General features: G+C 55.3%; 1 protein-coding gene across 3 annotated transcripts in view; it reads right to left on the bottom strand.

Annotated features, from left to right (window-relative positions):
- The window catches only part of atrnl1b (attractin-like 1b), an 86,264-nt gene that overhangs the window by 54,870 nt on the left and 4,777 nt on the right, over positions 1-26,617 (bottom strand). For all 3 annotated transcript variants that reach the window (XM_029250680.1, XM_018762625.2, XM_018762626.2), the window contains 11 exons: positions 16,292-16,375; positions 16,068-16,181; positions 14,557-14,685; positions 13,533-13,741; positions 11,878-12,052; positions 11,432-11,519; positions 10,060-10,315; positions 7,857-8,040; positions 6,477-6,631; positions 917-1,001; positions 584-795 (listed from right to left, as the gene is read on the bottom strand). In XM_029250680.1, coding sequence (XP_029106513.1) covers positions 584-795; positions 917-1,001; positions 6,477-6,631; positions 7,857-8,040; positions 10,060-10,315; positions 11,432-11,519; positions 11,878-12,052; positions 13,533-13,741; positions 14,557-14,685; positions 16,068-16,181; positions 16,292-16,375 — 1,691 coding nt within the window. The remainder of the gene's footprint in view (positions 1-583; positions 796-916; positions 1,002-6,476; positions 6,632-7,856; positions 8,041-10,059; positions 10,316-11,431; positions 11,520-11,877; positions 12,053-13,532; positions 13,742-14,556; positions 14,686-16,067; positions 16,182-16,291; positions 16,376-26,617) is intronic.

The raw sequence follows: 26,617 nt of genomic DNA, 5'->3' as shown, positions 1-26,617 counted from the left end.
CAACGGAGGTGGGGCTGTTGCGCGAGGCTCGCGGCCCCCTCGGAGCCCGCTGCCGAAACGACAGCCGCCGCAGTTCCCAGCATGCACCGCTCCTACCTGCAAGGGGGAGCCCCCCCCCAGGTCAAAAATCAAACAAACTGCGTTCCTAAACTGGGACAGCGTGTGTCCCCAAGGCACAAACACTCACACGCTCGCTGGCACACAAAGGATTATGCAAATGGCGGCTGAGAGGCGTCTCTCGCGAGTCCGGCGCGAACGTTGCTGACGTGGCCGATGAGCCGAACAAGGTCACGTGAAGGTGAGCGAACGGGCCGGGCAGTCGGGCACTCGGGGAACATCTCCTGCTCCGTGGCGGAAACCTGTCCGTAACTATGGCAACACCGTGGTATATGGAAACATCGCTGCTCCCGGTTTGGATGCGCAAGCTGATGTGCAGCTGTGAACTTTCCAGGAGAGGAACACAGATGTGTGACAATGGAGGCCCAGGGAGCATCAGTGCTTGAGCGGTTATGGACACCTGCAGGAGAAGGCAGGGGCCCTTCGGGGTCCTGCCAGCCAGAGGCGCACACATACGCATACTTACGTGGCCGGGCGGGGCAGGAAGCCGTGGGAACACTGCCATTGGTGTGGGCAGAGTCCCAGGGGACACAGCGGGACTTGGACCACGCGCAGCGGATGCCTGGACCGGCTTTCAGGCAACCTTCCTCCTGGAGGAAGGCCTCGCAGCTGGGGGGTTTGTAGACCAGGACGTCGTTGAGGAGGACGCTGGAGAAGCCCCCAAACACGTACATGGATCTGGGGCGGGGGGGTGTTTTGGGATGGAACAAGAAACATGAGAAGCAGAGGAGTGGTTTGTTTCAGAGCACACGCAGTGAGATCCCACCCCGGGTGCTTCTGCGGCGCGTGACCGACTCACCCGTTGCTGACCACCGCCGAATGACCGAAGCGGTTAACGTCGCGGTGCAGGTTGGGCTTGGGCAGCACCTTCCACCCGTCACACGCTGAGGAAGAGGCGAGCGAGAGAAACATCAGTGCTCGGTCAAAGGTCGGCGGCGGGCGCTCATAAATCCTGAGCGAGGATTCACAGATCAGCAGAGCACCCTGCCCTCCGTGCCGCTAAGTACACACACACACGCATACACATACGCGCACAAGTTCCAGCAAAGTGCCAGCTCGCTCGTTTTAAAGCCTTCTGCTCGGAGGGAAGAAGCGGAACATCAGACACGAGACACGGTAAATCAATGGATGCGTGTTTTTCAGCTGGTTTAGCATCCGTCGCGGCAGAAAAGCCATAAATCCCCCTCAGATGTGGAAAAGCAGATTGGCGGGGCGGCTCCGAAAAGCGCGTGACGAATCTCTCGGAGCTCATTTCACGTTCGCTATGAAAGCGGAGGCTCATCAGATAGACTCGCGAACAGCCAGATAAGGGAGGAGTTGTCCGAGCGCCGTGCGGGACATGGCAGGAACGCTGCCGACAATCAACACTGACATTCGAGCCCCATCCCAACGCTACCCGACAGTCACTCAGCAGAAAGCAAGGCTGTATTACCCAGAATTCCCTAGCGTCACCTTCTGCGCGGTCAACGCCCCCCCATGCTGCAAGTGCTGCCGCTGTAACTCCTGTAACAAATGCCATCATTCCACCTGCAACAGGTGTGCGACGTCCCTTTGACGCGGGCGCTCCGGCACCTGGTTTAATGTTCTGAACAGCAGTTCCCCCTCGTCGTGGGTCAAAGTGCCAAGGGTGCGTGTGAGCGTGAGTGTGAGTGTGTGTGTAGGAGAGAGAGAGCGTAAGCACGCTTGCAGACAAGCACGAGTGTGTCCGTACGAAGCGACAGGCCCCCACGGCCCTGGCAGCAGGGCAGAGCGGAGCGGAGCGAGGCAGCGGTCCATCTGGCCCAGAGATCCACAGGCTGCAGAGACCTGCAGAGCCGCGGCTCGGGGGAGGAAGTGGGCGAGAGGGCCGTGTAATTAGAGCCATCCGTCCAATCTGACTGGCGCGCCCCATTACACGCTGTTTAGCTCTATAATTATCCCCGCTCGGGTCAATTAGCGGGCTGAGCAGAGCCCCAGCTGGGCATCGGGTTTCAGAGCGGTCCAGGCGCCGCAGTTTCCCTGCAACGCAGTCTCGCCTTGCCCCACTCCCGGGCAACGTGGGGCAGGGGATGGGGAACAGCGAGCCTTACGGACCGCCAGAGAGGAAAGATTCCTGACGCGATGCGCCTCAGAGAATCTGCTTCCTGCGTGCGGACATCGCGGAGGTGCAGAGAGGCGTGACGCAGCCGCCGGATTCCTCTTTAGTTCCGCACGCGAAGCACATGGGCCAACCTGAACAGCAGGTGTCCGTCAGCACGAGCCCCCTCTCGGCTCCGCTCTCGCCATTCGCCCGGTTCCCCAGGGCCGCGGGATGGGGAAAAGAGCTCAGCTGCAAAAAAAAAAAAAAAAAAAGGGGTGCGACACCAGGGTCCGAACAACCTTCCACCAAAGGCCCTCCTCGGGACGCAATTCCCAGCCATCAGGACGACGCGATGATGACGATGAGGCCCCCGATGAAGCCGAGAGGGGCAGCGGCGGCCTTAAGAGACTGTCGGATCCGGTTCAAACCTGCGCCGAAGCGCATCTTAGTGGCCGGAAATGGGGCAAGCGATGGTAACATGACCTGGTAATAGGTATCGGTGACGCAAAGCGGAAACACGAACCGGTAACGCGAGCCGACAATAGGCCGCGCGAGGAGCCGAGACCCGAGCGCCGCCACGAACGACGGCAGGTTCGAACGAGCGCCTCGCCACGTTTCCCCGGAGACGGCGCCTCCCCTGGAAGCCCGGTCCCGCCGCAGATGGAGCGATGCGTATCGGCGCACAGGATATGAAGGAGCGCGCGCCATGACGGAGCACAGGAAGCCAGATAGCGGAGGGCCCAGGCAGCGGAGACAATAACCCCGAGAAAGAGACGGCGGCATAAATCCACCCGCTTTAATGCGAGATGCAATAAAAAGTGTTTTCTTATTACAAACGCTTCTAGCTACTTTGTCTGAAGATAATGTAATACAGCTGGCATTAAAGACGGGGTATTAAAGTGTTTCAGGGCGAGCGCTATATTTTTTAATTAGAGCTCATTCTCTCGGAATCTAATTAGAAGTGAGAGGGGAAAGAATTAAACACAAATGAAAACTTCATTGACAACCCAAATTTAATATTCTGCTGCGAAAACACAAAAGGTTAATAACCGCGTGGCCTCCCAGGACAGCTGGGAAAACAAAAACAAATTAGATCTTAAAACACAGCTGTCAGGAAAAACAGAGCGAAACGCACAACTCTACAGGTGAAAGTAATTAATCGAAACAGCGAGAGAGCAAAGAATATCTCGACTTCATTTTGAAAATGGAAATGGAAAATCACTCAAAGAGCGGTTTTAATATGCTTTAAGGAAACCCATCAAAGTCTCCTGGCATAAACACAGCCGAGACCTGCAATTCAAAGTGCCAGAGAGTCTCCGGCGCGCAAGATTGAGCTGTTAGCGTGCGCCTTCCTCGGGTACGAGCCTCCTGGCGAGAGACGCTAAACACCTACATATGCTTTTTATGACCGTTACTGTATTACCGTACCGCTGTCCGACGCACGCGCACACACACGCCGTCTGAAACCGCTCGTCCCACGTGGGGTCGTGGGGAGCCGGAGCCTAACCCGGCAACACAGGGCGCAAGGCAGAAGGGGGAGGGGACGCACACAGGACGGGACGTCAGTCCGCCGCAAGGCACCCCAAGGGGGACTCGAACCCCAGACCCGGTCAAACCCGCTGTGCCACCGCACCAACCCGTCCAACACATTTTACCCTAATTACAGTTTCAAACTTTATGCGCTTACACCGATGGAGAGGCCTGCTCAAGGGTCCAACCGCAGAGCCCCTGGTTACTGCCATCTGACCATCTACGCTCAGCCAGGGAATGGGGGGGGACCACCATGAGCAAAGTAACAGCACCATCTACATTTAGTCCAAAGTATTATTGCCAGAAATTACTAATGAGGCAGAGCGCCCCCACAAGGACTGATTCTATCTGGGGGTGGGACCTGAAGCTGGACACACAGTGCTGGAACCATAAAGACCTTCAATGCGCTTGGACAACGTTACTGGGACCACTACCGAGTCCGATGCGTCGATGAGTACTGCCGGCCTGGGAAATTGCTCAGAATCTCTTGCCCTACAAAACCTTCTCTGTCTCTGGAGCCCATAAAATGTCCACTCCACCAAACAAAACGTCTCTGGACCGAACGGAGCCCCGCCCCTTGGGCTCTCTCCACCCCGGTAAACTCGCCTCCACCCGCCGCTGTTAACGTGCCACCGAGCGGCGCCACGGTCGAACGCGGCTCACGTGCCCTTGTCGCGCTGCTGCGATGCGAGACGGGTTCGGAACGGTAATTAAGTTCAAGCGCACGGCCCGCCGGCTCCCGCGGCACAGCGGACAGCCGAGGAACAGACACACGCTGTTCCCCAGCACGCCTGCGGCCGGCACGGGGAAGCCCATTAGCGAGCGCTGCTTCTCTCCGCCCTGCAGCCGGGGGCACGGCAGCGAGAGCCCGGAGGACAAACGGGGACGCTCCACTGTAAACCGACAAAGGGTTCAAACGTGTATTCTGCCGCGGTGCCGTGATGCAGTTCGGACTGGCGACCATTGCAGATATGGCGGTCAAAACGTCACTCAGCGGGATTTACTGCACTGATTAAAGGCGCACAGCAATACGGCTGGAAATTTTAATTATACAGACAATTCCGGTTCAGTAAAACGTACCTAAAAGTACCTATTTCACCTCTGCTAAAGAAACCCTCCATGGATCCTAACTCAGTCCAGAAGTACAGGCCTGTCTCCCTCCTCTCCTTCCTGTCTAAAACTCTAGAACGGGTGGCCCTGTGATCAACTCTCTGAACTCCTCACCCGGAAAAATCTCCTCAACGGATATCAGTCTGGATTCAAAGCTGGTCAGTCCACGGAGACGGCGCTCCTGGCAGTGTCTAATGCTCTTCAGTCGGCCAGAACAGCCTCCCTTCTCCTCGGTCCTCATCCTCCTCGATCTGTCTGCAGCATTCAACACTGTCAACCACCGGATTCTACTCTCCTCTCTTAGTGAGCTTGGGACCAAAGGAGCAGCACTAAGATGGTTTGAGTCCTACCTATCTGACAGATCCTATCAAGTGGTCTGGCAGAGCTCCCGTTCTTCTCCTCTGCCTCTCTCAACCGGTGTTCCACAAGGCTTGGTACTGGGTCCTCTGCTCTTCTCGATCTACACCTCCTCCTTCAGCCCTGTCATCTCCCATGGATTCAAATACCTCTGCTCCACTGATGATACCCAACCCTTCCTTTCCACCCGGACCATCGGACATTTCCACGCACTTAGTTGCCTCTGCATGGATGTCTGATCACCACCTCCAACTCAACCTCTCCAGAACAGAGATCCTACACCTCGATCAAACTGGATGACTCGGTCGTTTTGCCTACTTGTCTGGCAGTAACGATTGACCCAAGTCTATCTTTCTCTCAGCACATCGAAGTCACAACCCAGACCTTCAGATACATCTTGCATGATATCCGCAGGATCCGTCCTTACCTCACAACTGACTCTGCACAACTACTTGTCCAGGCCATGGTGACATCCCGTCTGGACTACTGCTACTCTCTCCTGTGTGGCCTTCCCGCGACTGCCATCAAACCTCTACAGCTGATACAGAATGCTGCTGCACAAGTTGTGTTTGACTTGCCGAAGCATTTCCATGTACCTCCTCTACTCATTTCACACTGGCTTCCTATAGCTGCCTGGATCAAATTTAAGACCTTGCCTAAAAATGCATCAATAGAGCTGCTCCCAGCTGTTTACAAGACATGATCAACTGCTACACCCCAACCGGACCACTATGCTCTTCCACATCTACCCGCTTGGTGGTCCCACACACGAAAGGTAAAGTACGGAGGTTCCTGATTCTGGCTCAGTTGTGGTAGAATGACCCCCCCCTCTTATTCGGAACTGCTGAAACTCTGTCCGCATTTAAAAAGGGTCTGAAAACTCACCTCTTCCAGACTCACTTCGCCCATCATCTCTTAAGTTCATCTAAAGTATAAATGTTCATGCAGCATAACTTTCTAATCACACCTGGATAAGCCTTTACACAGCTACTCCTGTAACGCACACAAATGTTTGTGTATCTCAAAAAAAAAAAAAAAAAAAAATAGGAGGAAGGTGATCAGGAATTGCCAATATTCTGAGTTTTATGCAGCTACTCGTGTGATGAGCATTGGTGCACATGGTGGAAACAAACAAACCAACTGTACTTAAGAATCACATGTTTGTAATACACAAATTGTATTTTCTATGAGATATACATCACTTCGCAGAAAAGCATCTGCTAAATAAATGAATGTATTTCATAGACAAGGGAAAATGGGAAGGGCCTGTACCACAGGGGGAGGAGAACAGGCCGGTACCTACCTATGTCATAAGCAAGGAAGTCAGCAGAGAAACACTTGGCCCCATTGCTGAGGGATGTGTCATTGTGTGTGTTTCCTCCAAAGACCAGCATGGAACCACTGAGCAGGACAGCGGAGTGCAGGTATCGGGCAAAGCCGCTCTCCTTTAGAATCGTCCTGCAGGAGGAGGAACACGGTCACCCTGACAGCTACATCACCACCCACACGTTCCGACAGCCTCTGCTGAACTCAGCGACAACAACTTCAGCATAAAACAATCGGGCAGACAGACCTCCAGGTGCAGGCGTGCGTTTCAAAAAGGAAAGATCTGAAGGGCAACCCCTCAGTGACAAGAGAGTAACGCCAGAACCCCCTGCCCGAGTCTCTGGGACCTGTCTGGACCGGCTTTCTTCCGAGCGTCTGGTCACAGTCTCGTTTCTGGGATATGGAGAAGAACCATTCTGCCCTCTCACATGCTCACGAGGAAGGAGGTCATACTTTGTGCTTGTATTTTTCATTTCTTTAGCAATCTTGGTTTCAAATACAATGGGACAGCAGTAATCCTGTGTATACACAATACACACAGACTCCAATGAGTACAACACCATGACATCCCAGCCAATACTCCCGCGGTATTTCCTGCCCAGTGACCAGTGAAAGCATCTCTTTGTTGGGGGAGGATGAAAAAAGCAGAACCGATACAGCTGCGGGAGGGAACGCTGGAACCCACGGAATACTAGAGCAGGACAATGTCTGTGCGATGAGGGCGCCCCCTTTTGGCAGTGTAATGCCAGAGTCAAAATTACATTCTGCTGCTGTAGCGATTGGCGCGTATGGAGAGATGGCAGTTCCGCCAGCCGCCACTCCACCCGACAGGTCCTGCGGCTGAGGGTCTGCGCTCCATCGCCACGCTGGAAGTGCTCCGCCAGAAGCCCCGAGCGCTCCTAGGCTCGGTGACCCAGAGGTCACAGCTGTTTACGAAGGGTCAGCCGCAGCTCTGCGGAGAAACTCAAGACGAGCGTCTCCGTCTCCGTCTCCCCGGGGGACCGTGACAACAGCAGGGTGCGGACAGGGGCCGGGTATCAGGGTAACACTAGGAGGACAGCTGGTGTGGACGGAGTTCGCTGTGAGGGATACTCGCTGGGGTTGGGGGCAGGAAAATAAATACCCCGACAGCTCGGACCCTTCCATATAGAGCCGAGTCTCTCACTTTGCTGACCTTGAGTCAGCGGCGCCAGTGGGGGGGGGGGGGGATTGATCTGGAGCAGCGCCACCGCATTCCTACCGAGAATCTGCGCCTCAATCACCTCCATCAATCTCAATCGCTTCTCCTTCTGTCACTCAGTGATCAAATCCAAGCAGAGCGGGGGAGGGGGCAGAGGCCACGAGTGACATCACTCACCACGTCCGGCTCCGCACCTCGAACCGGTACAGGTCGTCCACCAGGCCGTACTTGTTGGCGGGGAGGGCCTTGTAGCCGCCGTGCACATAGACGCAGCGGCTCACGCCGTCGTATACGCTGCTGTGGCCGTAGCCCCCCTGCACGATGGCCCCCTGGGTCTCCGGGACCACCCACGTGTTCGTGCCTGGGGGGGGAGTGTGTCAGTTTGGGTCCACTAGCGGAGTGAGGCATTAATATTCAGACAGTAACACGTTTACACGGACACACAGACAATATTAATACAAAGCATTAGGAGAAACACACACACACACAGAAGTTAATGTTGTGTAACCGTCAGGCATATTGATTTCGTTGTTCAAAACAAAGGGCGTGACAATTCGCTTTCCGCTCCGTGACAAACGCTGTGCATTGTGGGAAATTCATCACTTTACAGCCTGATGCGGGCAAAGATCCCCCCGCCGTGGTATTTCCGTAAAGCCATCTCGGTACGGTCTCAGATTCGCGTGCCCCGGCGGCCAACCTGAGGGGGTTCGGCGTCATCACCCATCATAACGGAGTGACAAATCACAGCTGCATTCCACAGGAGGAACCCAAGACCCGGGGTCCGCGCTCGAGTTTCACCTGGGGACCCCGGAATGGTCCGGAACGGTCCGGAACATTCCCTCGGCTTCCTCGCTAATAGGGGTGCCGCGCACCGGAGCCCGACAGTAAGGCATCGGTCACATTGCAGATCGTCAGTCACCCCACAGCCCCTCCCTCGGGAGCTGGCGGTGTGAGCGGCCCCCCGTCGGGGGCAGCTGGTGGCATTCAGGGACACGGTACTGAGGGTTTCCCGAGCCACCCGACAGGGGCCTGGGCTCTGTGGGAAGCCAGAGCGGAGGGGTGGGGGGGGGAGCCACATTGCAAACCGTACACTTTATTCTCAACAGCGAAGCCATTAAAGGCAGCTTGTGTGAATCATCTTCCAGAAAGCCGTGAATCATCGCACACAAAACAGCACGAGTGTGTTTGTGCGGGAGAGAGAGCGCGAGAGCGAGCGAGAGGGGAGGGAGGCGCGGCAAATAAAGACAGCGTGTTGGCGTGTGCGTTAAAGAGGTGTCAAACACAATGAGCAAAAGTGAGCACGCACAAGTGTGCGACTGTTAAAACGTGTGTGTGTTGCTACTATAGAGTGGACGCGCAGCGCTGAACGTCACTCGGTGACGCATCCGCATCGCCGATACCTGAACTGGCGTTCGCTGGCGTTTGTTGCTGGTAAACGCGCCCGTGAGGATCGTTTCCGTGTCGCTGCGGAAACGGCCCTGCAGAGGGCCATCGTGGGGCTCCAGCTGCACCCACTCTGGTGGAGCCCAGCGGGGGTCTCGCACGCGACCCCAAACGGTGAGATCCTGCTCCACCGGCACGTCGGGGCTCCACGCCGGCAGAATTGCGAACAGGTGCTTATGAATATTCACGAGCAGCGGTGTTTATTTGTCTCATAGTGATTCCATCAGTAGTGACGCGCTGCGAAACAGGACAAGCGGCCAATCGGTGTCGACGACAAACATTTCGGGACACGTCACCCGAGACACACAGACACACTGTGTTCTGGCGGCTCAAGGTCGGGTGACCGAACGGTGCCCGGGCGCTCGCTCACTTCTGGGATCCTGGCGATTCAGCGCTCGGTCAGTTGAGCCGCACTCAGGGAGCGTCCCCCTCCGCCACTCCGTTCCCCCGTCAGCCCCCCCAATCCGTGTCCCGCCTCACCGGCTGTTGACTAAGCTAAAAATACCGCTTTCGCGCTGCTCTGCCGCTGCCCCTTCGGAGGCTCCCAAACCTGCACAGGTGGCATCTCCTCGCTGCACCCCACCATGCAGCGGCACCTTTAACCGTTTAGGGTACATTACACCGTGCAGACAGCAACAGCACACGGAGGGGTTCCTGAACACGTCCTGACGCTCCGGGCAGCATCGGCATGGCCGGGCTCCTCGGGGGACACTCGGCTACATCGCCCACAGAGCGTGGCCGGAATGCCGTGGAACAACATCCCCACCTTCTGGCCAGTGGTGGCACTGCAACTACCTGGACTGGTCAGAAACTAGGCATGTATACGGGGTTGGCACCCCAATGAGACCTGGCTTCCCTGGACCAGCGACACACTGTAATGGTTGAACCCATGTGTCTGTGGGGAGGGGGGGGGGGGGGGGGGTGTTGCGACACTCACGCAGGTTGTACTCCTGCACGTTGCTGATGTAGCTGTAGATAGAGGAGTACCCGAAGATGACCACCATGACGACTTCGCCGTTGTCCAGCTCGACCACGTGAGCCGAGTGGCCCTCCACGGCGTACTGCTGCCCGTGCACGAGCACGTTGGGCGCCCGCAGGGACCACATCCGACTCGGGATGTTGAACACCCACAGCTCGTCCGTCACGTTGCCTCCTCGAGTCTCGATCTTCCCGCCAAACATGTAGATGTCGTCCTGCAAGCGGAGACACACACGCAGAGTCAGAAAGCACGCGGGAGGGCGCACACACACAAGCATGCATACACAGACACTTCAAGCACCACAGTGCAAACAGTCCTAGGCAGCAGAAGTTAAATACCCAGCATGCACCGTTAGCGGGTTTATCTGCAGCAGGCACCGACACCGACAATCCGTGATTCGGAGCGGAGCGAGGAGACAAAGCCCCACACGGCTGCTATCTGCTCGGCCTCGGAGGCGGGATGCCGGGGGCCCAAAGCGAGGAAGGGCGGGAGCAGAAAGCCACCAAAGCGGGTGGGCGTGACCCAAGCGGCGGCGCTGGAACGTGCGATTAACACAGCAGAGCACAGTAATCCTACGGCTCCCGCGGCAGATGGACGGGCTGATGTGCTCGACGTGACGTTCCCTCTCCGAGGGGCGGCCGGGTGCCCCGCGCTGACAGCGCCGAGGCGCCGCTTGTTCCCGGGCGCTCCCAGCGCAGCCTCTGATCTCCTGAACGTGTGTCTGCGCTAAGCCAAGGGAAGCCGGGCGTTCGCCGCGCGCTCGCTGTCGCCCCAACGCCCTTTAACTGCAGCGCGAAGGAGCTCAACGCCAAAGACATTTTCCAGCACTTAGCGGTTCACGCTTCCCCGGGACACCCCCTCCCTCCTCCCCCCTCCCCCCACCGCGAGAGCGTGTCCTTCCTCACCCGGCGACGGCGCGCAATTTGTTCCAGCCAAAGCGCATTCGCCACAGACAAATCGCCCCGTAGATGAAGATTAACACAACTTATCGAGGTCACGGCGTGTGTGGGAGAACGGCTCGGCGAGCTGCGCAGCGAGCGGAGACGCACGCAGTCAATGTCGACTTTCACGGCACACTTTTTACCCGCGCTGGGACTTGCGTTGCTCACTTCTTACTGTACGGTGATGTAAAGCACATTAAAATACGCAAGGAGAAAAATGTGAGTTTATCTGAGCCACGAAGGGGGTTCGAGTCCAGCTGGACATGTCAGTCTGCACTGGGACTCGTGTCTGAAGGACGTTTCCCCCACCCTGTACCCAGTGACACCGTCTCCGGTGCAGTAGTGTCCCAAGGTGCTCTCTGTGTGTGCCTGTGCGTGTGTGTAGGTACCTGGTAGAGGGCGAGGGAGTGGCCGTATCGCTGCAGTGGACCGCTGTGGACCGGCACCACATTCCAGATGCTGCTCTCGAGGTTGTAGCTGTGGGTGTAAAAACAGTCATAATATTTTACATTATCGATTAGCGACTGCAGCAGCTGCTCTCAGACACCATCAGCAGATCAAGATGTAGGAAAACACGGCAGAAAAAGTGCAGTATTTCAAAAGTGCGAACGAGTACAGTCGTCCCGAGTCGCACGCTGTCACAACAAGACGTCGAGTTCATATGAGTTACGATGCAGATGAAATTATCATTTTTCAAGTTTATACTGCTGAATTCCTAAGGTTGGACCAATTAAAATCCTGCTACTTTTAAATATATGAAGGGCAGCGAGGGTCCGGTCCGCCCCTCCCACTCACACACACAGAAACGCTACGGGGCTGAGAGCGACGCACTCACTTGAGCACCATGGGGAAGGAGCTGTAGTTGAAGGTGTAACCCCCGATGACCCACATGAGCTTGCCCTGCACCACGGCCTTGTGGGACGCGCGCCCCACCGACGGGCTGAAGGGCTTCACGTTGGGCAGGGCCCAGTAGGACTCGGTGGACGGAACCGTCAGGGAGCAGTCGGGACCTGGCCGGGACACAGTGGGGACAGAGAGAGACGCGATGAGAGCGCAGCGTTGGAGGATGCGGCGTCCTTTAAGCGAGCGCTTTAATTAATCCGCGCGCTGCGGTCGCAGATGACACACGGCGTTCTCAGTCTCCTCACACACACCCGTCTGGTGAGGACAAAGTGGGAAACACAGAAGGACGAGACAAGGGGGCAGCACAGACGAGACACAAGTGGTCCAGACTGCTGATGAGAGACAGTAAAAATGTGACTTTCTGCCCCGTGGCGCTGTTGCACTAACACAGTCCTGTGCTGCCCTCTTGTGGTGGAACGCTGTATATCTTCATTTACCGGTCACCACGACCGCAATGATCACCTTCTCAGGACGAGATGGGAGCGGTTGAACACCTGCCAGCAGAACGACCTCCTTCTGCAGCATTCGGAGCTCCGGGGCTGGCGCCCATCGCTGCGACGTTCCTCTCGAACCCAAGGCTCCGAGGCCCAGGATCCCAGAGCAATCCCCCGTCACCTAAACACATCCTTCCCAACACCTCTGCTGACACTGCCTCACACCCAAAGACCACGGTCATCCCCATCTCTCCTACATGCAGCACACACCCCAACCCTTCCTGCACAGTCTCTATAGGGCAGCAGGGGGCGTAGCGGTTAGAGCTGCCCTCTCACAGTTTGAGTACCCAGGTTCAAATCCCACACCACATGCTGCTGAGACACCCTCCATCAAAGCGCTGACTGAATCGATACGGTTAAAATACCCAACTGTATAAATCACTAAGTAGCCGAGCGTTCATAGCTAACAGCGTGAGTCGATCAGGACCAAAGTGGCAGACAAATAATTCAACGTTGACGTAAATATGGTGTAAAAAGGCACTCACATCAGTATCCCTATGTTCTGCTTTTCCACAGCTCAGGAAAACTGTCAGTTATGGCAGATATAAGCAAGACAAAAGCTCACAGGGTAAAATATAAACACCCAGTATTACTAACTACTATGATCTATAATTTAATATCATAAATATTCCCAAAGAAACCATTACTTATTGCTTGACCGAAATGCACATTTGCTGTCGGCTCTTGACGTCACAACGGAAAAAAATGGGTCTTTATGCAAAGTAAATATCTGGTCCACTCTGCACTACTGAAAATATCAAGGTTTGTTTATTTTTTAAATGTATTTTTAAATCAGATTTGTGGCTACATGTGGGCAGCAGGTGGCGCCAAAGCCACCGGTTTGGAAATGGACTGCTGCAGTACATCGCCAGCAGGAGGCGCTGTTGTAGCTTCAAGTACTTATTCGATACCGTAAGAACTTCAGGTGCTACAGAAAACGATAGCGGTGCTTCGGCAACGAACGTGTGCTCAAGCTTACTGTGTTCCTCGCATGTTAGCGCTGCACTAACATCAGCCGTGGTGGATCTGTACAGCGGAGCACCTTGCACTTCGGTGAGACGCGACGGCAAAGGACACAGACCCCGAGACCCACCTTGCCAGCTGTCGTTGCAGACGCAGAGCTTCTCGCCGGTGAGGTCGCAGTAGCCGTGGTCGGGGCTGCCGCAGTTACTCCTGCAGTAGGGGATGTCGCAGGCCTCGCCCTTCCAGTAGTCGTCACACTCGCAGTACACGCGACTGGCGATGGAGTTGCCCGTGGAGCACTTCCCGTGGCCCGAGCAGTTGTTCGGGCACGAGTTGATCCTGCGGGAAAAGCAATAGACAGTGGTTGGCCTAAGATCGCCAGGAAAGGGGCGGGGCCTGCTCGCTTTCGCTGGCCTCCGATTGGACAGTGGATGCCGTTTCGATGAACTAGTTCTCTTTACTCCGTTACTGGGACACTGGGCGCTCCACAGCGACGGACTTATGTGTCCACCTGCGATGAGGACAGGCTTTAGGAAGAGATGGAGTCTCTCAGCAGCACTTCAAAGTCAGTCAGGGGTTCAAAACAGTGGTTTTGAGAAGCACCAGAGACAGAGGAGACCTGTGCATGTCTTCGTCCCCGAACGCGCCTTTCGCCTCCTCTTCTGCGGACAGGCAATCGCGGTTTGACAGAGAAGGGAGTCTAGGCTGCTAGGCTTCGACTGGCTGAAATCGGACCTGGCCCGGTCGACCCTGGGCCAACGCACAACTGAGAGCGGTACCATGAGGTCCATCGTGGAGTGCGACCAAACAGGCAGGCGCTTGTCCCCCAGTGCCACCAGAGGGCGACGGTGAGCGGGGGCCGCAGACGATGAGCAGCCCAGGCTCAGGGCACCAGTTCCCCGGCGACATTTACAACTGTGACAACATACCGTCTCATGCTGTTGGCAGATGGCACAACACACACAGCCATTAGCGCTCATCTATAAAGCAGCACAAGTATCGGGACACGAGACTAAATTAATCAAAGGAAAAGAAGGAAGCCAAACGAACTCATCGTGCATACACCTTTAGAAAAGACACACACGCACTTCCACACGCTGTATGCCACAACGGACACACACCCCGGACGCAGAGGGAGCGAGCGGCGCACTCACGAGTAGAAAATGTTGAAGCCCGTGAGGTTGTAGGCGGCGTCGCTGAAGAAGTGCAGGAGGGCGTAGCCGGACGTGGTCACCACCTCGGGGACCGTCTCGTTCCCTCGAACCTCTGGCACGACGAGGCCGCTGTCGGGGGGAAGGGGATGGGGAGCAGAAGATGACACACCTGGCCTCACCTCAGCACAACAAACTGGGCCGGTGGGGGGGGGGGGGGGGGGTCGCTACAGCGGCCCGCCGTCTCCAGGCTTGCGGCAACCGTTGCCTTGGAAACAGCAGCAGGAATAAAAATTCAACTTTTTCTGGGCCTCCTTTGATGTGAACAGATTGCTGAGAGAAGAAACACGTGCGCGCATGCGCACACACACACACGTACACACACTAATGATGCACCTCTCCAGACTGAGCTGTTGTCTTACTCCTGGAGGGTTGGTGTCTCCATCCATCCACAGCAGTTTCACACCCGCCATGACAGATCATGGCCACCAGATGGCAATGCGTATGACAACAGGGCTTTAGACTCTGACAGTCTGGCTCATGCCATCCCGGCCAGGGGTTGTCATGCGCTGAACTGGCCTTCGGGTGCTTGTCACCCAAGCAGTGGAGGAATTTAACACAGGTAGGCATCGCAGAAGCAGTCCCTGAAACAGGCTGTTGGCGGAATGTCCGAAAACAACCCCGAATCGTTAACCGCTTGTCCAAATCAGGGATGCAGTGGTCCGGAGCCTATCCTGGAAGCTGAGTAGGATACTCCCTGGACAGGATGCCAGTCTACTGCAGTGTAGCCACACACACATTTACACACAATACAGGCAGTTTAGTGTCACTAATTCACCTGAAACAAGTGTGGACTGTGAGAGGAAACCAGAGCACCGGGAGGAAACCCACACTAACCAAACTGAACTGAGTGTGCCGGTCCTCCATCGCCGCTTTCCATTTTGCACATCCCGCCCTGCATCCGAATAACGCACTCAGAGCTACCTGGCAAGCCCATTCCATCAAGCAGGAACTCACCACAAACGAGACGTGCTGCAATTTCACCGCGTTCGGTAGCAGTGCAACACGGTAAATTTAACCCTGACAATATTTATGCCAATTTTGTAAATTAGGGTTTCAATTAGGATCAAAGTTATAATATGTTACTAATTTAATAGTCATGAGAACTAGCCATGACATTTTGAATACGCTGAGTAGCGGGGGGCTGTGGAGTCAACACACTGCGTCTCCACCACACCTTTACCGCATCAGAGAGTGAGTGAGGACACTAGGACATCCTGCCGGCTGTGAGAGACTAGCGGTTGACGGCTCATTCGGTCTCAGACAACACAGCGCGCCGGTGAAGAGGGAAGGTGGGTGATCCCTTTGGGGGTTGCTGCACGTCAGAACGATTACCGTGGTAAAGTGGGACACTACCATCTCGCTGTTAAACTCCGGCTGCTTCCTTCGGACGTTTCCTTCTGTTGAAGTGTTTTTCATGGACCAGGAACGCGGGCGGAGACGGAGACGCTCACCTGAAAACGGCGATCAGGGGGGCGTAGACCGAGTCGCCGTCGTAGACGTACATATGGTCCCAGGTGCATTCCGTCGCAAAGTGGTTGAAGCGCAACCGCAGGACGGCGTTCGGGCTGGAGGGGAGGAGAACGAGGCTTTACTCCGGGTTTAGGTGTGGCCTGAAAACGCTGCTGGACACCAAAGGCGCTGCGATGAGGAACACGCAGAAGGTCCTGCTACTCACTAGCCCTCGATGAGCCACGTGCACTTGGTCTTGTACTTGTAGTTGATCGGTCCGTCTGTGAGCGATCCGGACGGTTCCGTCAACCTGGAACGCAGACGAGGGCAGAGATGAGCGCAGGCAGACAGACCAGAGGACGACCGCAGAGGGACCGCACCGAAGTGCTGGTGAGCAGCGCGGGAGGTCCCACTGCGGCCCGAGGAACCCGTTTACACCCAGCGCGGTCATCCTGAGCGAACGCGGTCACACCGCCCAAGCAAAGGATCGGAGAGGTCAAGAGCGGCGTGGCCCAGAGCGTCGACTGCAGCGACGCACACGCGCAAGCGGGTTCCGAAACGCAGCGGGTTCGACTCGCTGGTCTCCCCCGAACACACCGGAGCGGCGTCTCCGGATCCAAACCGAAAGCCGAGCCAGTTGGACAAAGTGCGACAACGGGCACGGAGCACACTGCTCTTCCCCTTCTGCCGCGTCCCACAATGCACCGCTGCAGGTTGTGGGGAACCGAAACCTATCCACGTCGGCTCTTCGTCCACGCAGGAGGAGGAAGGAGCGAACTGAGCGCCGGTCCACATCGATGGACTTGCACTTGACCATTCATGCTCGAACTGAGCTCCAAAATACATACGACTTAATAATAAAGGTCCACAGCTGTATACGGTTAAAAAACGCAGACGTTCGGTCCCAACAGCCAGAAACCGCGCTCCCATGATCCACTGCGTCACACAACAGGCATCCGGGCAGCTGGCGGTCCGGTCGAGCGCCAGGGTCCCGATGGAGCGCGATGACAGCTACTCTCAAGGCTTATTCCCCATCAGCTGGAGGGACAGGTGTCAGAGTGAGCGGCACGCGGCCAGGCAACGTGCGGAGACGGCAGATGGACGGCTGACCGAGCGCATGCCGCCACAGTTACTCTCTTTCTCTCCCCCCCACACACACAGAGAAAGAGAGCAGCTACAGAGGCTCTGGAAATACAGCAGCATCCTGCTAGAAGGATCAAACGCTCGTGGAGGAGCTGGGATGAGTCTCCCAGGAGATCCGACGTCACCGAGGAGCCCGAGCTGAACCGCGAACCAAGACTGCAGCAAGCGGGTCGGCGTACGGTTCACACGACCCGCAGCGCGCCGACTGCGGAGAGGACTATGGGATGAGACCCAGGGACGTCCACACTGAGCACCTGCACAAGGCTGCGTGACTCTCTCTCTGTGTGTGTGTGTGTGTGTGTGTGTGTGTGTGTGTGTGTGTGTGTGTGTGTGTGTGTGTGTGTGTGTGTGTGTGTGTGTGTGTGTGTGAGAGACTGAAATCAGTATGATGTCCAGACACACGGTTACTAACCGGTTTATTTACCAGCTCCCAGAACCACCAGAGAACAACCCAAGACAAGTGAATCAGCCATGAGCACAGGTGTGTGACAGCTTTCAGGACAGCTGGTACCATAGTGGTTAGAGCTTTGGCGCTTAGACCCCAAGGTTGCAGGTTCAAATCCCATCTCCAGCTGTAGTACTGTTGAGCAAGGTACTTACCCCAAATTGCTCCAGGAAAAATTACCCAGCTGTATAAATGGGTAAATAATTGTAGGTATATTAACATTGTAGGTCACTTTGAAGAAAAGTGTCAGATAAATAAATTTACTGCATTCCTGCACTGCTGTCACCATAAACACACTCACATGGACCACAAGATAATAGGAAATTCACACACAGCACCGTAACTCGTTGTACCTGGATGTGGCACCGTGGCGTTTCATACCTCCACAGGTAAAAGAGAGGAGCCGGAAATAGTTTACCGTTCCCGTTATTCCATCTATGCCGACATGGGACGAACACGCAAACTCCACGGAGTCTGACCTGTATTGACCAGCTGCTGCTACACCGTGTCGACACGAACGCGCAAATATTCCCGACAACTTCCCGGCCCAGACTAAGTGTGTAAGTTACTTCCTTCAGCTGGCGCTTCTCTCCAAAGCGACTTCCAATGAGCTCTATGTAGTGTTACTATCAGCCCACACACCTTATTCACCACGGTGACTTACACTGCTAGATACACTACTTACGCTGGGTCACTCATCCATACATCTATGGGGGAACCTGAACAGCATGTCTTTGGAGTGTGGGAGGAAACCAGAGCACCCAGAGGAAACCCACACAGACTGAGCGGGGATTGAACCCATGTCCTCTCGCACCACCTCGCTGTACCGCTGTGCTCCCCCCCCCGAAGCATATCGTAATGGGCACACCTCCAATTAGCCACCGCCACGTTGCAAACACACGCATCGAAACACTAATCAATAATCCGCTAAGGCGATCATTGGTATTCACCTTCACCCCCCTCTCTGGAGCTGCTATTCAACCCATGATTTATCTTCTTCAAAGTTCTAGTCCTTTTTCGCACGTCGTTTCCATTATCGTGTCCACCCAAAAATCAAGGGACATGACATCGCATTCACTTAATGACATGCACGCAGGGCTGCTCAACGGGGGCTGGAGGGGAGAGGGCCGCTCCACTGTTGCTGCTGTCGTGGGGAGGAGGGACTGGGTGCGAGGGGAGGGGCTTTTCTGTGGCTGTATCTGTGCTTCTACATCACACCACCCACCGAGATGAGCAACACACACACACACACACACAACTTCAATGAGTCCCTTCCCCCCCCCCACTCATCTACAGGAGTCAAAAGGAAGAGCCCTGAGAGGCTGAAAGCACCGCCCCTCACTGTAGAGGGGGTAGGAATCAGGAACACAGCCAAGGTGACCGAACACAGCCCCCCATCGTGGAAACCCCCCCACGTCCGTCCAGCCCCCTGCTGAGCAGTGCGATCGAGCCCAGGGCCCAAAAGTCACCCACCTTCATCATTCACACGACAACAGAGCAGCACTGCAACACAGTCTCTGCACACTTTCCTCCTAAGCGACTTACAATTACTTACCCATTCATACAGCTGGGTAATTTTACTCCATCACTTCAAGGTCAGTACCTTGCTCAAGGGGAGCACAGCCGGAGGCAAGATTCGAACCTGTGACCTTCGGCTCCACAGGCCACAGCGCTAACCATCACGCTACGATCTGTCCCATTGACGATCACGGAAAACGAAAGACAGATTTAAACTTACCATTGCGCTGAATGAAAAGAGACGTTTTAATAAACCGTTGCGCCCTGAATTCAAAAATGAAATCCAAAATGTTGCATCACCTACAGTTTTTTATAAAAAAATTACAAAAAAACACCACATAAATGTATTTGCAACATTCTCTAGTAATGCCAAAGGCTTGCAAACACTCGCCCCAGATATATAAATATATCTTTTTCCCACTGCAGGAATCTCCTCGTGGAGCCGTCTCCACGTTCATCACCCGCAGCACAGAGGCAGGCGGGAGGAAACCCGAACGGAATGTAAAACACCTGCTTCAGGTGACATATCGCACCCCATAACTGTATATGTTTGCAGCCCAGGTTTCAAGCGCGTTACCACAACGAGGGACTGAAGTTGCGTGTGTGTGTGTGTGTGTGTGTGTATTTTTCAAAAAAAAAAGTGCATCTCAATCTCATACTAGATCCTGGGGAAGTTTGTAGAGTGTAGCCAATGCGCATCGTTAAAGTGTTTTTCAGAAATGGCTTATTAAAAACAGTAAGTAAAATTGATATTTTAATAATAATCAATAACAACTATTACTATATTACCATTACTAGTATTATCATCATTATTATTACTACTATTATTATATGAAGTGTACCACTATTTATCACATACAAGAAAGATTACAAATGGGAATTGAAAATAAATAAATAAAATGCCTAAATAAATAAATTCTTTCCCAGCTATCAGTTGTCCCGCTGAGTCCCAAACAGCTGAAAAGACTCCCGATACTTTGGCCGTTTCTGTCGTCTGCAGCAGGGTTGTGTCGAAGGGCGCAGGGATGTGGGATCGAACCCTGCGCTCTGTGCACCTTTGGTCAGCGGGGCCCGTCGCAATAGAACCCGCAGCATCGGGAACCAGACCCTGAACGCGCTACGGGACCGAGGCGGCCGGGGAAAGGGCGGATCTCGATCCCATCAACCTCGGGAGCGCACGGAGCCTGCTGAGGTGGTGACGCACCGGAGGGACAGATGGCGCACGCACCGCAGCGCTCGCGCTCGGCGCGGGGGGACGAATCATCGAGTCCGGAGCCAGAACGCGGGGAGCACGTCCCCCGACCAGCGTTCCTCGGCACCGCGTTCCCGTAGACGCCGAGGGAAGCACGAGCGAGCCTCGACCCACCCGTGGCGTGTCTGCTTGTTCTGGGGAAATGAAAGCCAGCTGAAGCTACAGCGTCGACACCCTGCCGGGTGCCGCACCGCGGAGCGCTGGAATCCCCCGATTTGGCGCGACGTGCGTCATACGGCACGTCATACGGCACGTCACACGCCGTCTTCTGTCTTTCACTGCAACGCTGCACACGCTCGTCGTTATCGTCATCATCATCGCCGCAGCTCCAGCCTGTACATTAGCTTAACACACAGCACCATGTGACAGCTCAGACACTAATGAGGACGAAGATGAAGGGTACAACAGCAGGGCCCCTCGCCATTGTTAAAGTTAACATAATGAGCCCCACACCCCTGAAAGAGAAGGAGGCAGCAGTTTTTCTTAAAAAGAAAAAAAAACAAAAAAAAGAGGCAAAATGCACTCCGGTCCTCACGCGCTCCATTCCCTGCCGATTCCTTCAGCACTTCCTCCTCGAGGCTGATCTGAAGACCCTCCGCACCTTATTGGCGAGTTGGGGCGGCACCGAGGAGCCATCGCCGAGGTCCGGCTGCAGCGGCTCCCACGTGACTCGGATCGCCACGGGTCGCCTTGAACAAAGCGCCGCACCATACGCTTATTAACGGGGTAAATTACTCCAATATTGCACTCCATAATCCTACAATAGTCTTCACATACGTGTTTATTTATGAATGTTTATGTAAACATCTACTTTTTAAGCCAGGCGACGGCCGGCCCTCCCCAAGCTGCGGATGGACTGACGGATGGATGGATATAAGTATGAAGGTGGTGATTATGATGATAATTATGGCTGCTGTGCGGCGATTATGGGTGTGCTGATTATGGGTATTGTGATCATGGTTACAGCGATGCTGCGGGAAGGAGCTCTAATTTTCCCGTGCCGCCACACTGCCAGCGGGGACAGAGTTAGGGTGTCTTCAACACGGGAGCTTTCGTTCGAGACGTCTGCGCCGAGGACACGGCGCTGCGGTCCAGGAGGGCGCAACGCTGAGCCCGGCCTGGAAGGATGAGTCTCCGCTTCCCTCTAACTGGGCAATGGAGCGAGCATCAGGTCTCTGTGCTGCACACACACACACTCACTCTCTCTCTCTCTCTCTTTCTTTCTCACACACACGAACGTGGTACTTTAAACACGCAAACACCACGTTCCAAACGCACAAACACACGGCTCAGCAGCCGACAGAAAACTCCTTTTCGGTCCGAAGGCCTGAGGGACGAACGCGATTAACGGGAGGGAAAAAGAAGATCCAGCCGAGTGGCACCTTGCGTTTACCGTGCCCGGGCGAGCGAGCGCAGGCTGACCGCGGTACGGCACCCGAGGTGAGCACGAGGCGCGAGGCTGCGCACCGAGAGCAGAAAGGAATGTGCGAGGCTGTGACGGCGCACGGCGGAGAGCTCTGTGAAGTACACTCCACTCCCTGCAACCTCACCACATGTCACAGCAGATGCTGCATCTGGCGCCCGCTGCTCGTTTTTACCGTGTTCTCACAGGACAGAGTGAGCAAGCGCTGGTCACGTGACCGTGCCATCCAGGGATGCCAGATCTGGACAGAGGGGGCAGAAACGAAGCGGGTTTTAGGAAAGGCTTTCCAACCAGGGCCCGACTTCTACCTGCACCGCCGCAGGAGGCGACGGTTCGGCCGCCGTCACGCAGGAGGTTCAGCGAACGCCCCGGGTGCGTTCGCCCCGCTACCTGACTGCGCGTACACACACAAAAGGAACGTGTCTGCACAAGCAGGCAAGACCGCAGCAGCTGGAGGCTGGCGGGTTTCGCTCGAATGCACACAACTCCTCTCTGGGAGGAGGAGGCGGCGGTGGCGGCAGTGGCGGCGGCCCGGCTGAACGAGGCGAGCCCGAAAACTCCGAAAAACACGGCCTGAAACAAAGTCTAGTTTCGGAAACAAAACCCAGCATTTAAAACACTGTCATCTGGGGTCAGCGGTGTTTGTACGGATACAGGAAGAGCGGTTGGCACCGGCCTGGGACGCAGCCCGGCGTGTGACCGCAACTGCGGCCGCGACCGTGGGCTGGGTCCCGGCGCTGCTGAGGCGAAGGGGGGGGCCGAACGCTCGTCCCATCTCGCAGGCTTCCGACCCTCCATCCATCAACATGCGCGGCGAGACCATCCTCCGAACATTCGGAAGCATCCCAAGCCAGCCTATGCACATTCATGAGCAAAGTGAAAAGGCGGGGCCTTAAACGCAGACTGCGGTGGATTGAGAGCAGGCGAGTGGCAGACGCACGTCCGGACAGTCGGGAAAGGGGCTCTAATCTGTGTCCGAACACCGTTCAGACTCCCGGGGGGGTTAATAAGTAAACAAAAAAACGCCAACACCTTGCAAGTCAGCGGTCCAACAGCTGGTACTATCCACTGGGAGCCAAACGTGCAACAGGGTGACATAAGAAATCCCTCCCCCTCCTCTGACACGGCCCATCGCTCACCGCGCTACAGAGCAGCAACGCAGCACTCGCACCGAACCTCAGCGCAACGCAGCTCAGGGGTGTTCTCCTCCGCAGTCAACAGCACAGGTGCCGAAACGCCGGAATGCCGATGCGTTCGGCAGCAAGATCGCCACCCGTTTTCGGCCCCATCCCAGGGCTTCCGACTTATGGTGCAAGGTTCAAACGGCAGGCGTGTGGGCGCCAGACCCGGTGGGAGAGTCAGCGGGGGGGCGTGAGGAAAGGCAAGACGCACTCCGAAGGGCCAGGAGGTGCAGGGGAACGGTGGGGAAACGTCTGAATCTACAAAAACCGAGCATGTTTGGCAGACCGTAAATCAAATGCGGATCGATGCGGCGCTCCCAATATTTGCTCTAACACACCGTTTGAGGACACCGCAGTGTGAAGGTGATTTGGGGTGAGAGCAGACAGGGGGAGGGAGGGCACATCATCGGCTCAGCGAGAGGCGAGCCTCCTACACACCGCACAGCGCCTCCCGCCTGCGGACGAGCAGAAGCGCGAGTCAGCCTTTACGTTGCTGCAGAGATGCCGCCGCGCTTCGGTGGGGATGGCGTGGAAGTCGCCCCTCAGAGTCAGCTCTGGCCCAAAAGTGGTTTCATCTGTTTCTGCTTCTGGCAGGACAGCACACATGAAAGCGAGCGGAGGCAGCATATGGCTGTGCCTGCGTTCCGATGGGGGGTTCAGGCGAAACGGGTCCCTCATGAACTCCGCAGTGTGCGTGTGTGTGTGTGTGTCTTGCGGTTTCTCCGTGGGAATGGAAGCACTGCAAAGAAGCTGCTGCTGGAGTGTAGGCAGCTAACCGGGACAGTTGATGCTGATGTACGGCACGCCGAATCCTCCAGACTAACTTGACAGCGAGGCCACGCCCACTCGCCAAACCAGGACCACTGCCAGACCCCGCGCTCGGTCCATCCATCCATCCCAACAGACATCCCCTCAACCGCATTCCGTCATTTGAATCCCGAAGTTCGGTCCTAACGTTTAACCGACCGCTCCACCTTCTATACGATAACATCAGCTGACCGTGCTGCTGCAAGGTACCACGCGCGTCATTGTTCGGGTGCCAGGCAGCATCTGCGCTTTGTTTACGAAACTTACTTTGCGATTCCCTTCAAATTTCTTTTTGTTCACAAACATTCGCAAGTGAAAAAGTGCAAGTTCTGACCAGTGCTGGGGGGGATGACAGATCTCAAAATGAAAGTGAAATAAAATTGTTGCATGAAAACAATTATAAATATGGTGGGTTATTTTATTACCCTATACGAGTACTATTTTAACATGAATAATGTGTGAAGGGGATGAGAACAGATTACGGGACCCCATCATTAAACAACACATATGAAGCAAATGTGAATGCTTGCGGCACAGCAAATAGCGCTGCTGTCTCACAGTGCCTGGGTGGTACGAGAGGAAGTGGGTTCGATCCCGCTCAGCGTATGTGCAGCTTGTATGTTCTCCGTGTGTCTGTGTGATTTTCCTTGGGGTGCTCTGGTTTCCTCATACAGTCCAAAGACATGCGGTTCAGGTTCACCCACAGTGTGTGTGTGTTCGTTCCACTGATGTATGGATGAGTGACCCATTGTCAGTAGTGTATCTAGCAGTGTAAGTCACCACGGTGAATAAGGTGTGTGAGCTCATAACACTACATAGAGCTCATCGGAAGTCGCTTTGGACAAAAAAGTGTCCGCTAAATAAATAAATGTTAACTGTTGCCATCAGAACCCCGTGAAAAGCAGCTGTAAAGGATCTACAAATTCTTTGCTCCATGGGCCAACAGAGGGGATGCGACAGGGGAGCAGGAGGGAGGGAGAGAGAGAGGCGACAGCCGGAATGTGCCCGAACCGCCGATGTTCAGCTCTTACGCCACTTAAAAGTGCGGTTTTAGAGAGGTTTCTAATTGTACCATTCGTGAGTAACCCTAGTCTGAGGGCACTGAGAACAAGGCTGCTCGCTGTGCGTCTCTGGACCGTCAGAAGACGGTAACCCCGTCCCGACGGGAGCGGCAGAGGTGCCGAGAGAGGGCTGGGAAAAGCGCACATCTTCAGTGGATGCGGATGCAGAAAATCATTAACAGATGGGGTGGGGAAGAGGGGGGGTGAGGAGAGGGCCACATGTTGATCTTGGGGGGGGGGATACAGTCACACTGCCAGCGGCAGGTCGACACGTAGGAGGGAGCAGTCAGCCAGCGGAAGGAGGACCGCGGCCGGCTTCACCCTAGCGAACACCGCGGTCAGGATTCCTCAGCGTTGGAACACCAGAGACAGCAGGCACTGCAATGTGGCCGATTAGAAATGCAGGACCGCAGCTGAGCGTGACGGTTCTGAACCAGCAGAGAAATGGCTCCGGGTCGCTGTTCCAGTGCAGTGACCACAGCGGAGGGAGTGTGAGCGGAGAACGCAGCTGCTGACCCAACACACACGCCAGGCTTCCGTTCCTATGTACTGCAGGAGAAAGGGCTCCGCACCGGGCCGGGGCCCACGGAGAGCGAGCGCACCGCAACCGGAGACGGCACACACCGGGTGGCGCTACGCTGAGCGTGACACGACTCATCGAGGTACACCATGCGAAACGAGCTTCGCGCCGAGATGGGACTCTGCTATCAACCGGGTCGCAGAATGCGCTCGCAGAGGGCTGCGCGGTCTTTCTGAACGGAACCACTGGGAGTCGAAGTCCGGTGGGAGCTCAGAGAAGGTGCTGAGGGGAAATGCAGCGCTCGCTCGCTTGCTCACTCTCTCACACACACACACACACACACACACACACACACACACACACACACACACACACACACACACACACACACACACGCAGAGAGAGAATCTGCCCTGGCGCAGCTCATGAAACACGCGTGATTTCACACTGCTTTTGCAGTATAAACTGGTAAACTGATGGTCTGTTTCCCACCCTTAAAATACCAGTGTAAAAACTTTTTTGCTGACACACATTACAGTGTATTACACTACATTGCTACAAGGGGGAATTGTGCAAAGCAAAACTTCCTCTTTAAGCACAAACGAGTTGTGATTTATAGAACAAAGCGAAACAGTAGCCACCGGCATGACTCCGGTGGAACCGACAGCAGTGAAGACCAGTCACCGCAAACACACTGTCAGTAATGCAGCAGCAGGGGGCGTAGTGCTTAAAGCCACCACCACCCCTTCATCAAGAAGCTGCAGATTGCAATCACACTTCCTGCTGCAGTACCCCTGTTCAAGTTGCTTACCCCAGGATACTGGAGCCCATTTCTCTTCAGTGAATCCAGGAAGCTGCCGTAACGACGTGCTTCCTGCGCTCTGAGCTTAGACCATGCGGTCCTGTCAACCAGACTAAAACACAAAAAAAGGCACTGAAATGAAAAGGCTCCCGAGAGCCACCAAGACCCCCCCTCCCCCTCTCCGGTGACCACAGCCCCGTCCCTTCAGGCCGCAGGCGCTGGACCAAGGAGCTCCGTCCGCCATCGCAGGGGGTTTCTCTGAGCACGTAAACTCATCTAGTCTCTTGAGTCCCAGTTCAGTGTGGCAAGTACCCAGTAAAGGGGAGGAGGGAGGGGGAGGAGAGGAAAAAAAAAAAAAAAGTGGCGGTGTGAGTAAGCCCATTCATCACTGGTGCCCGGC

The sequence above is a fragment of the Scleropages formosus genome, chromosome 3, assembly GCF_900964775.1.
Source record: "Scleropages formosus chromosome 3, fSclFor1.1, whole genome shotgun sequence".
Classification (NCBI taxonomy): Eukaryota; Metazoa; Chordata; class Actinopteri; order Osteoglossiformes; family Osteoglossidae; genus Scleropages; species Scleropages formosus.
This window is presented reverse-complemented; position numbering and strand designations above follow the sequence as displayed.